This window comes from Pinus tabuliformis, chromosome 1_2 (assembly GCF_031772625.1).
Source record: "Pinus tabuliformis cultivar Carrire ecotype Pingquan chromosome 1_2, CPIR1, whole genome shotgun sequence".
Classification (NCBI taxonomy): Eukaryota; Viridiplantae; Streptophyta; class Pinopsida; order Pinales; family Pinaceae; genus Pinus; species Pinus tabuliformis.
Window position 1 is genome coordinate 924,061,927 of NC_142298.1, and position 17,932 is coordinate 924,079,858.

The window sequence follows — 17,932 nt, forward strand, 5'->3', positions numbered from 1 at the left end:
GAATTCAAATTGGTATTTTAACTACATAGTCTATTTGAGTGTTATTTCATTCTCTCTTCTCTCTTATTGTCTTGCAATTGCTAGTGTGGTATTTTATCACACCTAGATCTTGTGCTTGTGCTTAAAATCCTACATCCCCATATTAACATCATGAATAACCCCATAAAAACCACATTGTGGATTTATAAATAGATTAAAATTTATTGAAATATAATAGTCTTTAAACTACCTAAACTACCTAAAATGATTTCAATGACTATGAAAAGTTATTATGATATCCAACAAATATATAAGGGGAGCAATAAGTGATTAATAAATTAAATTGACAACATAAAACACATTTTTTTATTATAATGCACTTATGATTAAAATATCCATTCTTTCAATATTGAAAATGAATCTATCATCCTCTATCTACATCAAATAACTATTAAATATTTTTTTTGAAAAATCAAAATTTGATAACCACAATGTAAAATGTTTTGGTTATTTTTCCTTTTGAATTTATGAAAAATGTAACTTAAACCTCCTCCATCTTATGAGAAAGATCAAGGTGACAAAAATGCATTGAATAATTAAGTTTTCACGCTTTGTTGTAATGGTGGTGTTTGACATTTACATAAAAATAAAGGAAAGAAGGGATAAATATTTTATTAATAAAGAGTGCAGGCAAGTAGGGACACATTTAGAGATGAAAAAAAAACTTATTGAAGAATTACCTCTATTCACTTTTTTAGGAACCAAATGAATTATTACTCGATAAACAAGTTGTTGTAAGATGTTGCTTTCCATGTAATGTTTGGTAAAATGGACCTTTATAACTTTTATCAGTTTATTGGGTTTCTTTATGGATTGATTTAAAGATTCTTAAAAGAAAAACTTTGAAAAATGTGAAAATATACTTATATTAGAATTTTGGGTAAAACTATAAAAATTTTATGAGATGATGTTGTTTTTCTATAATTTCAATTTAAAGTCATGAAACATAGATTGAATATGATATACATTAACATAGTTATATAAATTAAGTAGTTGGTAAATGTTGATAGACATCAACTCATAGTAGAAATTAAGACACTTATATCATGATATGTCTCACATTGCCAAGATTTGAAAAAACCATAAAAAATAATTAAATTATAACTTTATTATTATTATTATTAAAATTAAAATTAATATATGAGTTAAACATATATACATCTAAAAAATATGTAGCAAGAAAATTATAGTAGAGTAACAATAAGAAATATTAAGTGTTTAATGACACTGGTGAATTTGATTTTTTTTAATTAAATTGAAAAACAAAAAAGGGCATAACTACCTTTGAGATAAATCTTAACCCTCTATCCTCACTAATAAAAATATTCTGCCAATATTCCATGGAGGTTAAATTATTACCAATGTACCTAATAATTATTAATAGTTAAACTAAAATTCTACAACTTTGTTCCAAACTAAACACACCTATTGACATAATTATGATTATGTTGATACTAAAAATAATTAAACTGATGTTAATACTAGAACTCTATTTTCATTTTTTTTATGAAAATAAAAATTTAATATATTTACTCAACCTCCAAGGAAGTTAATATGAAACCTCCGCACCCTCGGTGTTTTCCTACCCAATTCATTACCATCTCGCCCTTTTATGACATATTCATGTCTGCTATAGGTTACAAGTGGGATTCCCCCTTGCAAAGCCTAATATTTCATAAATTTTGTGACGAAAATGCTAGGACATCATGGATTGGACCCCATAGCCCTCATTCCACTATAAGGAGGAGAACCTATATCTCTGGTGTGGTCTTAAGGGAAAATACACTAGGAAGAAGAGTTGTCCAGTGTTGTGGAGGGAAATAACTGGTGACGAAATTTGCCTACAATAAACACACCACCAATAACTCAGTAAATATGAATTTGGCTAGCACCTGTGGTTGTTATAGTTTGGTATTTAGGTATTGAAGTCCATAGTATTGTATGTAGGGTGACTCTATTGAGTTATATTTTTTTAGTATAATTCATTTGTTTTGGTCTCCTTTCATTCCCAAAGCTCTCCCAAAGTGTTTTCCTCTATCGAGTTATTTCATTGTCAATTCATCTAGTTAGTTTGAGATTTTCTCTCCACACTACACTCTTCCTTGTTTAGGTTAACCTCTTAATTTCTCATTGGCTCTCACCACTTTATGGATTTTATCAGTGCTAGATTTTATCCTTTTCTGGGTACCATGCCAGGGTAGAGTATGCACTCACAGTGCGGGTTTAGGGGTTGTGTCTCCTTGGGAAGAACCAAAGCCTAGTCTTAAGGCCAGTCCAACATTGAAATTTTCCACTCTATCACTCCACCTAAAATTCAAGAAGAAATTCAACAATTGGAAACCTTGACCATTATTGACCATAAGGCTTATTCATATTATGAAATTCAAGCCAAAGTCATTGGTTAGGTCCCCAACCCTAGCCACACTAGGGGATGGCCATCGACAAAGGTAATATTTAACTCTATCACCCTTCACTAGAAAATGAAAACTCTGTTAGGCTTCATCGTTAAAGAAAAACATGAGGATTACAACAAGTTTATTTCCTTCCTCAATAAAATCCAAAGGGTTCAGCACCGCCAATGCTCATGTTAGGTCAACGTAAATGTCCTTCCATCACATATTGAGGGACATATTAAGTGTTAGTGTCAATCTCCAACAAGCACAATTGCACTGGATCCTTCCTTGGCAATGTCTCCTGCTATATGATAAATGCACAGGTCCTCTATTTTATGTTTTTTATTAAGAGATTTTTTATTATTTTCATAAATGGATGAATTTCCAAATCAACATGGTAAATTGTATATAACAATTTTGACTATGTAATTCGATAGTGTTTAAATGTAAAGTAGCTCTGACAATAACCTTAATTGACAAAATATCAATAACACTTCCAGTATCTCTAGTTTGATTTCCCTTGTGATAAGCACACAACAATAAAAAAATGAAATGTTAAACTTTGTAAGCCAATTTTATAGCATAGTAAGAAATAATTAATACATCTACTCATTAATGAAAATCAAAATATAAAACCAACAATGTTCATGATACAAATAGGAAAAACAAGCTCTACTTTTTAAATGGGGAATTTATCACGCATGAAGATTATCTATTATTTTGCATTTAGAATTAAGTGCAAATTTTGAAATGAATTGAAAATCGCTTTACAACTTTATTTGGTGGATGAGAATGTGATTTTATCATACTTTAATATATTAAAGTAATCGCAATTGTTTTTAGGTGTGTAATTAGGATAAATATCCAATTTTGAAAACATGTAATTGATAATATAAATTTATATTTTGATTATAATTATTTTTTAATAAAATAAAATATGAAATATTGAAAATTATATATATATATATATATATATATATATATATATATTTAATTTAATGTAATTTTAATTTTATATGGATAAGCACGTAAGTTGATAATTTTTTATACATAGAGTTTAAGGCATATTATATAGTTTAGAATGTTTGGATTGTATATTAGGGGATATGGATAAGTATGTAAGTTGATAATTTTCTAGATTAAGAATCTTGTTAAAAAAAACGCATCAGCGGGCGAACAATGGCGGGAGCAACCTAGGGTTTGCAGCTGCAACCTGTAACCTCAGCAACAGTTCTGGCAGCACAAAGGGACAGATTAGCAGATTTACTCCACAGAGGTCGAGGACTGACCCGACAAATGGTAAACGAGGGGTCCACTGGGACCCCAACCTTCAAGCAGGTCGTCATGCAAAAGCAGAAAACGTTAGAAGGGTTTAAAATCAATGGCTCTGGAGACCGTAAGGATGGCAGCGGCAGCAGAGGAGAAAGGACACAGCCGCTGCAGAAAGAGACAAGAAAAAACCCCCCGATGAAGGGCAAAGCCAATAATGAACAGGAGACAGAGGGTAAAAGACCGGAAGCAGAACAAAGGAACACAGTACCAATAACAGCCCACAATGAAGGCGGGAAAGAAAATGGTAAAGAGCCGCAAACACAAGCGGAAGAGGAGCAAGCAAAGACAGACAACCCCGGCTCCAAACAGCCAACTCAAGGGGCTTGCAAACCAAAGAAAAAGGAAACCCTCCGAGTAGTCTTCTCAGATCCAGATATTCAGGCCTATAGAGACCACATGATGGAGCACGCAGTTATCTGCAAATTTATGGGACTATGGCCAACAGAACGCACTCTCTGCCAATGGATAAAACAACACTGGAAGCCAAAAGGGGACGTTAAACTCCACCTTGGAGCTAAAGGCTTCTTCACGGTTGTCTTCACAAACCTAGAAGACAAGGACAGAATCTTCGACGGCGGCCCTTACTTCTTTGCCTCCGCTGGACTCTATATGAGGCCATGGAAGGCAAACTTTGTACCTGAACAAGAGACATTCACACAAGTTCCAGTGTGGATCAGGCTATTTTCACTACCCATAGACTATTGGGGACTGGCAACGCTCAAGAAGATTGGAGACCGGCTCGGAACCTTCATCAAGGCTTCTAAAGCCACAGTGCAATGAAGATATACCTCCTGTGTGCGCATTTGTGTTGAGATGGACGTCTCGGGGGCCCTGCATGAAGGTCTGTGGCTGGAATTTAGAGATCAAGACTACTATCAGGCCATCGACTACGAATAGATCCCCTTCCGTTGCAGAAAGTGCCATGAGCACAGACACCTAGTCAGAGAGTGCCCTCTCAACAAAATAGTGGAAGAACACAAACAGGAACAAGCAAAGAATAAAGAGGCTTTCACAAGGCCAAAACTACGACAGGCAGCTAACAGGAAACGAACACACAGAGCAGAGACAGGACATGGTATCATCACTAACACCTTCAGCATCCTGGAAACGGACACAGACTCAGAAGGCACTAACAGAGACACAAAACGCATTGAAGCACCAGACAACAAGACAGAACATACTATTCAGGATGGGGAGGAAAATACACTCAGAACAGAAGTGCAAATGCAAGAGCACGAAGAGGTACATGATGAAGACACTGATATGTTAACCAGCGATGGGGGAAGCGAGGATCTAGAGCTCAATGCAATCCTAGAAAAAGAAGGAGTCAACCTACCAGCTCTGGAAAAAAGCTGGAAAACCCAAGGGCTAGACAACATACCTGAAGAAGAAATCAGGAAAATCAGTGATCTCTTCATAGAAAGACAAAAAGTGGAAATCGAAAGGCAAAACAGAAGATTAGGCATCGCAAAAGGTACAAGTAAGCAATCAAAACTCATAGCTCTCAACCCTACAGGCCGAAAGCCAAATAAAAGAAGAGGCAGAAGAACCAGCGGAGAGGTATTGCATGACCTAGGGGTTCTAATGATTAATTCTGGGAAAATGAAGGCTCTTCATGCCTTCCAGACCTACCAATGAGTCTTTTAGTTACCAATGAAGGTCATCTCATGGAATGCAAGAGGGCTAAACAGCCAAGCTAAGCAGAGACTACTCAAGAGAAAGTTCCAACAGGAAAAGCCAGATATCATGTTCATCCAGGAGACCAAATGCGCCACCAACCAAATAGAGATCATCAGCAAGAGACTTGGTAAACCAATCAAATATATAGAGGTAGCCAGTCACGGATGGGAAGGAGGAATAGCTACATTTTGGGACACCTGAGCAATAAACATCATCTCAATGGAGGCTGCACGCTCGTTTATTGCCACTCAAGTTCAAATAAGAGGTAACTCTGATACCTACCTATGCATTAATGTCTATAGCCCGCAAATACTAGAGGACAAATTTTCTTTTCTTAATTCTCTTATGAATTTAAAGTTAAGATACCCCACCTCTAAGATCATCATGGGGGGAGACTTTAACATGATAACATCCCTGCTGGAGAAGAAGGGAGGTCTCAGAAAGCTCAACAAAGATTCAGAGCTATTTGTTGATTTTATAGAAGCTGCAAAGCTCGTAGACATCCTCCCCAAAAATGGTTCCTACACATGGAACAATAGAAGAGGAGGAGACAATAGGATCGCCTCCCGGCTGGATCGATTTCTGATTTCGGAAAGTATCCTACTCGGAGGAGCCACTGTGGATTCTGATATCCTCCCCAGTGGAGGATCGGATCACTGGCCCATAGCTTTGGAAGCAGCCATTCTTGGCACCCCCAGAAACAAGCCATTCCGATTTGAAAAGTTTTGGTTAACTCATCCCGACTTCCCAAATCTGCTGAAGGAATGGTGGCATGAACCATTGGATCTAACAGGTAGCAAAATGTTCAAGTTTCAAAGCAGGCTAAAACACATCAAACACAGAATCAAAGAATGGAATACTGAAAAGTTTGGAAACATCTTCCAGTAAAAGAACATTATTGAAGGAAAGTTAAATCAAATTCATACAGAATGGGCTTCCGGGACCTACAAAGAAGACTCAAAAGAACAGGAGAAGGTTCTGATGCAGCAATGGCAACTTCGCTGCCAACAGGAAGAAACTTTGTGGAAACAAAAATCAAGGATCCATTGGCTGAAGGAGGGAGAGCAAAATACAAAATTCTTCCACAGATCAACTATGGACTACAGGGGAGCAAACAAAATCCTTAGGCTCAAAAATGAAACAGGGGAAATCCTTCAAAACCACAAGGACATATCAACGCTGCTCACCAGGCACTTTCAGCACATAGCTAAGGAAACGCAAGAAGATAGATCCGAGGCCATAGAGGAACTAACTAAAGCAATACCACGCACCATAACCTCAGAGCAAAACTCTGCACTGCTCAGAAAAGTTTCAATGGAGGAAGTGGAGGAAGCGGTCAAAAGCATGCCAATGGATAAAGCACCGAGACCGGATGGCTTTACAATCAACTTCTACAAAGCTTGCTGGTCAACCATCAAAACAGAGGTTTGGGAAATTGTCGAAGACTCAAGACGCTCAGGCTCTATTCTCAAATCCCTGAACGCCACTTTCATAGCGCTTATCCCCAAGGAAGAAGAAGCCAATTCCCCTAACAAGTTTCGGCCTATAGCCCTCTGCAATGTGATCTACAAAATCATTTCTAAAGTCATTGCAAATAGACTTAAGCCTGTTCTTCCTAACCTTATCTCAGAAGAACAATCAGGGTATGTGGAAGGCAGGCAGATTCTAGACAATATCCTCTTAGCTCAGGAGATGATTCACACCCTGCAGACAAGGAAACTTCCAGGTATGCTAATGCAACTAGACCTCTCAAAAGCATTTGACAAAGTAAACTGGAATTACTTGGAGGCCATTCTAAAGGCCTTCGGCTTTGACTCGCAATGGATCAAATGGATCCTCGCTCTAATCAAGTCTTCCAACTTTTCCATCCTAGTAAACGGATCCCCCTCTGCTCCATTCTCCCCCTCCCGTGGTATTCGTCAAGGAGACCCTCTCTCCCCCTTCCTTTTTGTAATCCTCATGGAAGGGCTCAGTAGGCTCAGTCACAAAGAAAGAGAGGAGAGAAAGCTTTCTAGCCTACGACCTTTCCCCTCCATTCCTGCCACTACGCATCAGCAATTTGTTGACGACACAATGTTACATGGCTCTCCTACTGTCAAAGAGGCTATGGCCTTCAAAAGTATCCTCCATCTCTTTAGTAAAGCTTCAGGTATGGAGATAAACCAGGCCAAATCGACTATATTCTTCTTCAACACTCATCCTGCCATCCAGATCCATCTTTCCAATATCCTGGGGTTTCGAAAAAGCTCTCTCCCTTCTAAGTATCTGGGAGCCCCTCTCACCACCAAGCCTTGGCAAAAAATTCACTGGGAAAACATCTTAGCAAAACTGGAGAAAAAATGCAAGCATTGGACTCACAGGGCTCTTAACCTAGCAGGGAGACTTGTCCTAACCAAAGCTGTTCTGCAGGCCATTCCGCAGTATTTGCTTTCCATCATGCCGGCCCCCAGCGGCATCATGCAGAAGATTAGAAACATCCAACGATCCTTTCTATGGAGTGGTAATGCGGAAAAAAGAAAATGGGCACTAGTGGCCTGGAGCAAGCTTTGCACCTCGAAAGCAGCTGGAGGTTTAAACTTAATTGACCCCCATATCGTCAACAAGACATGTGGAGCCAAGTTATGGTGGCGTTGGCTGAAGGAAATCAACCTACCGTGGGCCAGACACTGGAAGGAGAAATACACTCCCCACTACAACAATCAGGACCTAATCAGGATACAAGAAACTCCGGAGGGCTCTCCAATATGGAACTTAGCCAGAAGAAACCGCAACTTAATTCAGGACCATAGCTTTTGGGAGATCCGCAACGGAGAAACTGCCCTCTTTTGGGAAGATGCTTGGCAGCAGCTTCCAAAACTGGAACAACCAGAGCTAGAAGAGTTCAAAACAGATTGCCAGAACAGGGGAAAATTCACAGTCCACCACTACTGGAACCCTAACAGCTGCGACCAGGAATGGAGGGAATGGGCTGTCCAGGATGAGGAGAACCCAATTGAAGAAAATAACAGCACAAAAAACCTCCTGAAAGGCCTAAATAACCGCACTATCAGGAAGACCACAGAAAATGACATCCTGAGATGGGGTATGAAAGGCAGCGGGAACTTCACTCTCAAAGAAGCCAGAGAGCAACTTGAACTCTCGGAGCAACTGGAGGCGACTCAGTGGAGCAGCAAGGTTTGGGACGCCACATTTTGGCCTAAAATAAAAACCTTCTTATGGCTCCTCATGAGCAGGAAAACCCTCACGTGGGAGAACTTGCGCAGAAAAGGTTTCGAAGGCCCCTCCATTTGCCCCATGTGCAAACAGGCAGAAGAAACCATGAACCACCTTTTCAACTCCTGCAACTGGGTCGATCAATTATGGCAAAGAATGGAAACTACATTGAAGCAAACAAACAGAGACAGGGAATCCATACACAATACCATCATGCACTGGCCTACCAATTACTCCAACAACACAAGAATCAACAACATATGGAAAATTCTACTAGGCTTCATCACTTGGACCCTCTGGAAAGAAAGAAATCGCAGAATTTTTCAGGATGAGCATAGAAGCATAGAATACCTGCATAGCATCTTAATCCAAAACATGCGCCAACTAATCCTAGTGAAATGCAAGGCAGATCCTGACAATCATCCTTCGGCCGAGGACCAACGAATACTGGAAGCCTTCAACCTGCTCAATGCTCCTCAACCGGGTTCATCCGGACAACAGCAACACTTCAACACAGAACCAAAGAGCTGGAGGCCACCACCGGAAGGGTTTTTAAAACTAAACTTTGACGGTGCCTCGAGAGGCAATCCCGGCCAAGCAGGGATTGGAGGAGTCATCAGAAATCATGAAGGAGACATACTCTACATTTACAGCAAAGCTCTGGGGGAAGGCACCAATAATGAAATGGAGTTTGCAGCGCTGGAAAAAGGGTTGAGGATCCTCCAAACTAATCAAACAGGCAAGGCAGTAATTGAAGGAGACTCAGAGGTGGCCATTAATGTAGCCAGGAGAATCCAGGGAGGAACGCCGGCTAGCAAAGTAACCAAACATTGGCGACTGTCCAAAGTCACAGACAACATTGCCAAAATGATCGGGGCAATGAAAGGACTCATCTTTCATGCAGTAAGGCGTAATGCCAATGCGGTCGCTGACCACTTGGCTAATCATGGGATTGAACACCCCAACGAAATATGGGACAGCTGTTGGCAGCAGGTCGACAACCCGCAGTTAAAGAGCAAGTGCATCCAGCTCTCACAATTGGATATGGTGACGACAGTGGAGCCCGTCCGGAGGGTCGAATAGACCTTCTCCATAATGGCATGAACAGGCTGACTAGGCGTATACCATTTATTCCAAGCAGCATGCGAAGGACATACAGGATGAGGGCAACCATGAAAGCAGCAGGTGACAAAGATTTGGGCAGGGCCATAATCTGGGGTGATATGAGCCGCCGAATCATTACAACGAACAGGGACACATGGCACATTTTGGGGCATGCAGGGCGCGGCGACCGTAGGAGGGCTCAATTATCCCAAATCCCAAACAAAAATCCTTCACGTCGCAATAATGGTGATCAGACGTGCAAGTTGCACAAATTTATCCGATCACTCGCCGGAAACCTCCCCGATTTTGATTATATAATCACTCTCAATTACCCAACGACAGACATTGTTTCTGTGGATAGCATTCTCGTCCCTCCTCTTTCTGCAATTAACGATCGAGATTCTGCTAGGCAAGAAAGCAGCACTATGGCTGGGGAGACTAGCCGCAATCAATCTGCCAACAAAGATTTGCAGCAGGCCAGGGAGATGTTCGAGAGGCGAACCTCGCAGCGAAACAAGCGCAGAATTATTGATTTAGAGGCCACGGTCAAGGATGAGGAAATCAAACTCTCTGATCAGCAAATCGAAAACGAGGTCGACTGGATCCAGGACCCGGGAACTCCCAGCACCCGGGCCACTCAGTTCGTAAGAACTCAGGCAGAAGCTTGGCGAATGAAGACCCTCCTTGCCAAAGCCATGGACGTCCAGGGGGAGCACGCGGATCAGCTGCGTAAACTCAAGCAGTTTGCTGAAACTATTGCGCATGATCACATGGCAGTGGTGGAAAGCAGCGAGTTCAAACTGAGTGCAATCCAACAACAAGTCGACACCATGACGAAGAAACTCACTGTGCTGATCAAGATTCTGCAGCAATTCATTGGGAAAGACAACAAGCCAGCCGACGAGCAGAAGACTGAACCTTCAGGTGACCAGCAGGGTGCCTCTTCCAGGCCTGGGCAAAGCTACATGGCAAAACCCAACCCGGCTCTGGAAATGTTCAAACGCCTCTGATTCGGCAGTCCTTCTGGCCTCCCCTGCTCTTCTCTTCTCGGCGGGTTCTATGTCTTCGTTCCAGGTTTCTTTTGTCTTTGTCTACTGTCCACTCGTGCTTACTGCCGCCCTGCGTGGTGTGCATGCTCTCAGTCTTCAGTTATATAGTTTTTTCCAGTCCTCTGTCATTTTAGACTCTTCTGATATCATGGGGCAAGGCCTGCAGTTCAGCGGCCAGTAATCTGCTTCTGCAGAATTTTGTACTATATTTTTGTTAATATAAAGCTTACTTACACAAAAAAAAAGTTGATAATTTTCTAGACATAGTTTAAGGCATATTATGTAGGTTAGAATGCTTGGATTGTATATTAGGGGATAATAGAGGAATGATGAGATATATATGGAATTATATTATCAAATATTTTATATAAATGCCTCATGATAAATATTTTTATGGAAATATTATATTATATGTTAAAGTTGTTTAAGCTTCAACATCTTTTCTCTGAGAATCTTGTAAATATATATTGTCATATATAAAATAGTGTAAAAAAGATTGTGTTTATTGAATACTTGTTAGTTCTAAATAAATAAAATGCTTTTGAATATAGAGTAAGAAAAATTTTAAAAACGTTTAGAGAATTTCATTTTTTTTTTGCATTTTTTTAATAGGTTGTGTGATTTTTATCTTAAAATTAGAAGTTTGTGTGGAGGGATCTATGAAATATGATAAAATATTTTACATTTTGGGCATAAATCGTAATAATAACATGTGTATATCTTTGTTAGTTGCAATGTGCTTGCGGAAATCTAACTCTATGGATCTCGTTTCTAAACTGGTAATCGATAAGTATCAACATGATTTTGGCAGAGCCGTAAGAAAAGCGTCGGGCTCGACAACTAAGTAATGAGTCATCTGACAGCCAGATAGAAATAATGTTGGCAGAGCTGTAAGAAAAGCGTCAGTCCCGACAACTAAGTAATGAGTCGTGTGACAGCCAGATAGAAATAATGTTGGCAGAGCCGTAAGAAAAGCGTCGGTCCCGACAACTAAGTAATGAGTCATGTGACAGCCAGATAGAAATAATGTTGGCAGAGCCGTAAGAAAAGTGTCAGGCTCGACAACTAAGTAATGAGTCATCTGACAGCTAGATAGAAATTATGTTGGCAGAGCCGTAACAAAAGCGTCACAATTCCCATGTGAAGAAAGCGCCTCCTCCCCATGAGATTCGCACATTACATAATTAGTAAGAAGTCATATGGACGACAAAACCTTTAAAAACATGCATATAATTATATATAAAATAGAATATTTTAAGAATGGTTGATACTTTTTTAATTTTAGAATATTTTAAGAATGGTTGAGGGACAACCTGTGCATAACCAATGAAGTACGTTTCATTATAATAAATATTACGCCTCTATCCATAACCATTCCCCACTCCCATCCAAGTAGAGGAGAAAGTGAGTTGCATTGTGTGTTCCTCAGTTATAAGAGAATAGCTTCGGCTCACTTAGTATTTACGACCGTGGCTAGTTTCAAGAGAATAGCCTCGGCTCTCTTAGTATTTACAACCATGGCCGGAGAGGAGGCACCATTAAAAGTATGTAGGGTTTCAACTGTTGTACTGGCCATCCCCACAGTGAAGCATCGCATGTTCCTCTCCATCTTTGATCTTTATTCGTTAGCCTTCAATAACATGCACTTTCTTCTTTTCTACAAACCGATCGCATCGATTACCGAAAAGGAATTTTGTGTGATAGTGGAGAATCTGAAGAGAAGCTTGTCGTTAGTTCTGGTGGATTTCTATCCATTTACCGGCTGGTTGCAGTTGAAGGGATGAGAATCCGGTCGGCCAGAGGTCGATTGCAACGATGGGGGAGTGGATTTCGTGGAGGCATCGACTGATATGACCCTCCAGGATGTGGAAACCAATGATTTTCAGCACACGAATTTCTTCCAACATCTTGTCCCCACTCGGAATGAAAAATATGAAGCTCCCCTTCTTTCAGTACAGGTATGACCTAGCCGCTTAAAGTGGTTAAATGTAGATGTATGTGATCATTTTGACAGTAATACCATTTGTTTTTGTATTGAGCAGGGCGTTCACTTGTCCTCAAATTTCTCTAATGAGTTATATGGAATATATCACTGGAATTTGTTTGCATTTATTATTACCATACAGTTAACCTAACTCTTATTTGGTTAAACTTAAACTGTTATATAGATTTGTGTTGGAGTGTATTAAATTTATATATATATATATATATATATATATATATATATATATATATATATATATATATATATATATATATATATATATATATATATATATATAGATATATATATATATATATATATATATATTTGACATAAACGGTTATGGGGTATTTATATTCATCTTGGCCTGAATGCTGAAAAAATCTGATTACATTGAGGACGTCTGTATCCTGTTGCATCTGACTACTAAGAATGAGAATGCAGCTGAAACTTGAAGACTTCTTCCTTGATAAGGAATCTATATTTTCGATTTTCGATATTTTTCCCCACTTGAAGATACAAACAAATTTATTTAAAAGTAGGCAGTAATACATGGTAGTAATCATCTTATGGGATGGGTTCCCATGATTCTTCTTCGTCTTTCATCTTGACCCCTGCAGAGAGGAGGGCAGCTTTGTTGGCTGCAATGTCCGCCTCTTTATTATGAGTTCTCAACACATGGTAGTAATTCAGTTTCTGAAAAGCGTTTTCCAAGCCCTTGATTCTGGATATTAGCCTTGCTAGTTTATGATCCAATGCTAGGGAGTTGGAAATCATTGCATTTATAATGATCTGGGAGTCACCTATAACATTAGCTTCACTTATATTTAAATCTTTGAGGATCTTGAGGCCTTGAAAGAGGGCCAAAGCCTCAGCTTGAATGCTGGATGAATGTCCAAGCCCCCAAGCAAATGAATGAATTTTTTCCCCAAATGGATTTACAACAACACCTCCTGCACCAGCTTTGGCCGGATTTCCCTTTGCTGCCCCATCAAAGAAGAGAGAGTGCCTTGAGTGCGATTTGAGACAGTCTTGAAGGTCAGTTTCAGATTTTCTTATTTGTCAGTCTTTAAGAGGAGGGGCGTTTCTAACTGCTGGTTGAAATTTCAAGTCAAGAAATGATCCCCAAGCAACCTCTTGTTGGCTGAGATTAGAGTCATCTTTTATATCAGTGAAGCACTCCTTTATATCGCATTTAATCTTGATTTTTAAGGCCTTGTGATTTTGATTAGTATTTCTGAAAATTCTTCTATTTCTTTCTAGCCATATCTGCCAACAAATAACCTTTGGAAGGATAGCCCATGCAGTTTTGATTACCTGATTTTTAGGAGGTGGGCCAGGATATCTGATAGCCCAATTAGAAAAAAGATCAGCGGTGGAACAGGGCAGTGGAAAGTTGGGATCCAAATTGTGGATAAAAGAGAACCAGATTTGCTTAGAGAAATTGCAATCAAGAACTAAATGGACTGTTGTTTCTACATTTTCTTTGCACAACGAGCAGATGGAGGGACCGTGGAACCCTTTCCTCTGCAAAACGTCATATGTTAGAATTCTGCCATGGAAAAGAAGCCATGAAAAAAAGTCGACCTTGGGCCATGAAGGAAAACACCAGACTCCCTGCCAAGGTGCTGGGTTAGGGGGGATGTGAGGCCTCTCATTCAGCTTGGTATATCCCATGGAGACAGCGTAGCCTCTGTCATTCGGCCCCCAGCCTTTCGAATCTCTTTTTCTCATGTGCGTGGGTGCCAAGCCGTGAAGGAGATCTAGCAACGTGGTCCATTCGTTGAGCAGATGAGCCGGCACCTCAATACGTTTCCAGCCTGCCCAAACAGAGTCGCTCCAAAGAGAGATATCCCACAACGAACACAGCCCCTCTCTATCCATCCAGCATCGCAGCGCTCTAATGGAGGCTCTGTCTTCGATTGGATCCATATTCATGATTTTATCAGTCCAGATATTGATATTTTTGTCGTTTCCTGGGATCCAGTAGGAGTGTGCTTTGATTAGAGGAGCAACTTTAACATACAGTTTGAGGAAAGGCGAGTTGGGCAAATGGATCACATTGTCTAAACAACTTGAACGAGGACCTCTAAAACACTTTTTCCAGAGAGCCAATTGGGCCCAGCCAGGCTTGGGCGCAATGGTCCTCCAGATAATCTTAGCTGCCATAGCCACATTCTGCTGACAGAGATTTTTGAAATTCAATCCACCCTCCCACATGTAGGAATTTACAGGGTAAGTTCCTCAGAAAGAACACCAAAAGGACACCGCTCACAACCAGATCTCAAATCAATACACGAGTATTTTTGACGTGGTTAAAACCCTCAAAGTGCAAGGAGGGAAACAATCCACGGCCTGTCCCAACGTGGGTACTACAGGCAATTTATTAATCAAAGAATCAAAATTTACATAAGCTTCTCTCATGCACGGATTACCCGAACAATGACCCTCCATGCGCTTTAAATAGAACTCATGGACCAATCGGGTGTCAAGCCATGGATCAAGTGTCGGTAATACCGAGGTGAGAGTGAACCGTCGGATCACTACATATCGTGACCGTCGGATTGTAAGTTACAAAATGTACAACGGTAAAGAAACACACTTTACCTAACTCTAACCTAACTCTATACTAGACCAAGTTGAACTTAACTATATCCTATGTGTCGGAATATCCTAACATCCCCCCTTAAGAACAACTTGGGATAGGATTGAAGGATTTACAAATATGACACAATAGGAGAAGGAAGGAGGCACTAGAGCCTATCTCCCCTTAGTGACAACTTCCTGAACTCCAAGCATATATCGAAGTTTAGTGAACTTCGCCTCTGTGAGAGCCTTTGTGAAGATGTCTGCAACCTGATCATCTGTTGGACAATATTGCACTTCAAGAACATGGTCATGAATGAGCTTTCTGATGAAGTGCATGTGTAGTTCAATGTGTTTGCTGCGCTGATGCTGGACTGGATCTTTGCATAGCTGAATTGCACTTTGATTATCACACCAAAGTGTGGTTGGATGCTGTTGCTCGAAGCCAAACTCTGATAGGATCTGACGAAGCCACAAGGCTTCCTTACTAGCTTCCACGGCACCACGATACTCTGCTTCTGCTGACGAAAGAGAAATGGCAGCCTGTTTCTTACAAGCCCATGTAATAGGTCCTGAACCAAGAGTGAAGACATAACCGGCAGTAGACTTCCGATCATCAGGGTCACCAGCCCAATCAGAATCAGTGAAACCAACTAACAGAGGAGCTGCTTTGGCACTGTAATGAATCCCAAACTTTACTATACCTCGAACATAACGAAGTATTCTTTTAGCTGCTTTCCAATGACTTTCACGGGGGTTTTGCATAAAACGAGCAACAAGGCCAACAACAAAGGAAAGATCAGGACAAGTATGGGTTAAATACAAGAGTTTTCCGACAAGTTGACGGTATAAGGTAGCATCAACTTCAGGAGAATTACAAGACACTGAAAGTTTGACTCCAGACTGAAAGGGAGAAGGGGCTGGCTTACAGTCTTCCATGTGAAAATGACGAAGAATATCACAAGCACACTTAGACTCGGAAAGGAAAATACCCTCCTGGGATTGCAAGACTTGAAGACCGAGAAAATAGTGTAAGTGTCCTAAGTCTGTCATTTCAAATTTCTTTTTAAGGCTGGACTTCACATGGTTTATAAGGTTGGGATCATTACCAGTAAGAATAAGATCATCAACATAAAGAACAAGGATGATAACAGAGTTGCCCACTTTCTTGGTGTAGACAGTATTGTCAGAATGACACCTAGAAAAGCCAGATTCTAAAAGAAAGCTATCCATTTGTTTTTATTGGTCTTATAATTTTGCTGAAATGATCTTTCATTTTGAGGCTGAGATGGTTTAGGACCATTCTTTTGAGGATATGACTTCTTAGGATTCCTTGAATTTGGTTGCTGCTGGGCGGCTAACGCTTTCGTGGAATAGTTTCCAAGATTAAGAAGACCAAGGTGTAAGAGTTTTTCTTGTTCTCTTATTAAGGAATCACAAAAGGAGTCAAAGGAAGGGGCCTTGTAGTCTTTTCCTTGACAAATGAAAGCTTCCCTTGTAGAATGGAAAGTGGAAACAAATACAGAGTAGGCTGGTCCCAACTTAGTAAGGATGGAATAAATAAGGTTACCATCTTCTTTCTTAACTTTAACACCTTCCAAGAGATATCTAAGGGTCTTGAATTTGGACAAGAAATCTTCAATGCAAGAAAAATTATTAGGATCCAAAGTAAGCAGCTCATTTTCAAGTTGATGGGCTCTAATTTCATTTTTAATCCCAAAAACTTTAGTGAGTTTTTCTAATGCTTCATGAGGAGTCTCAAGGTCTGCAATGTGGAATCTAAGATCAGGAGAAATAGACATCCCTATCAAACCACGTGCTTGATCTTGTCTATTTTTCCATTTTGCAACCTTGTCTTCATCTTTTGGTTTCTTCTCTTGGTCTGTGGCTATTCTGAAGAGACCTTTACTTCTAAGTAAATCTTCCATGTAGGCTACCCATTGGAAGTAGTTAGTGCTGTCAAGAATGACTTGGCATGGAATTTCCATTTAAAAAAAAAAACTGAAGCTGAAGATGCTAAAAGTAAGTGTTCCAATGGATAGATCTCGAAAAACTAGGCGGTTTTAAAAAAAACGGCTCTGAAAAAGGCTTCCGGATGAAGAAGTTATGGTTTTTTGAAAAAAAATTGTTGAAGTTGCCGGCAAAGTGCGCGAATGGGCGGGAATGAAAAAATCCGCCCCCACAAAATGGAGACTTGAACCCAAGACCTCTACTCTCTTAAAATAGCTTTGAACCAATTGATCTATACAAAAAATTTGAGAGAGAGAGAGAGAGAGAGAGAGAGAGAGAGAGGGGGGGGGGCCTTGGTTTGCGTGCTTGCCTTGAGAAAGCTCTTTTTCCCTACAAAACACAAAACACAAAACCCAACACGAATATGCAAAGAAAAACGAACCTTGCGGCTCGAAGTTAGCTTTAGCCAAAAAAAAAACTAGAAATTTAAAAAAAAAATCTCAAAGTTAGCTTTAGCCGAAAAACTAAATATTTTTCTCAATGTTTCTGATTTTCCGAGATCACACTAAGGTGCAGGGAAAAGAGCATACACATGAGAAAAA

The 17,932-nt window shown here is 40.0% G+C and overlaps 1 protein-coding gene across 1 annotated transcript; it reads left to right on the plus strand.

Moving 5' to 3' along the window:
- Positions 1–5,828: 5,828 nt before the first annotated feature.
- LOC149208976 (uncharacterized) lies at positions 5,829–6,332 on the plus strand. Its single transcript, XM_089398479.1, has one exon. The coding sequence runs from the start codon at positions 5,829–5,831 to the stop codon at positions 6,330–6,332; it is 504 nt and encodes a 167-aa protein (XP_089254605.1).
- Positions 6,333–17,932: the final 11,600 nt, after the last annotated feature.

What these genes read in the sequence shown, in the direction of transcription:
- LOC149208976 (XM_089398479.1), top strand. Translation starts at nt 5,829, where the DNA reads ATGGGGGGAGACTTTAACATGATAACATCCCTGCTGGAGAAGAAGGGA.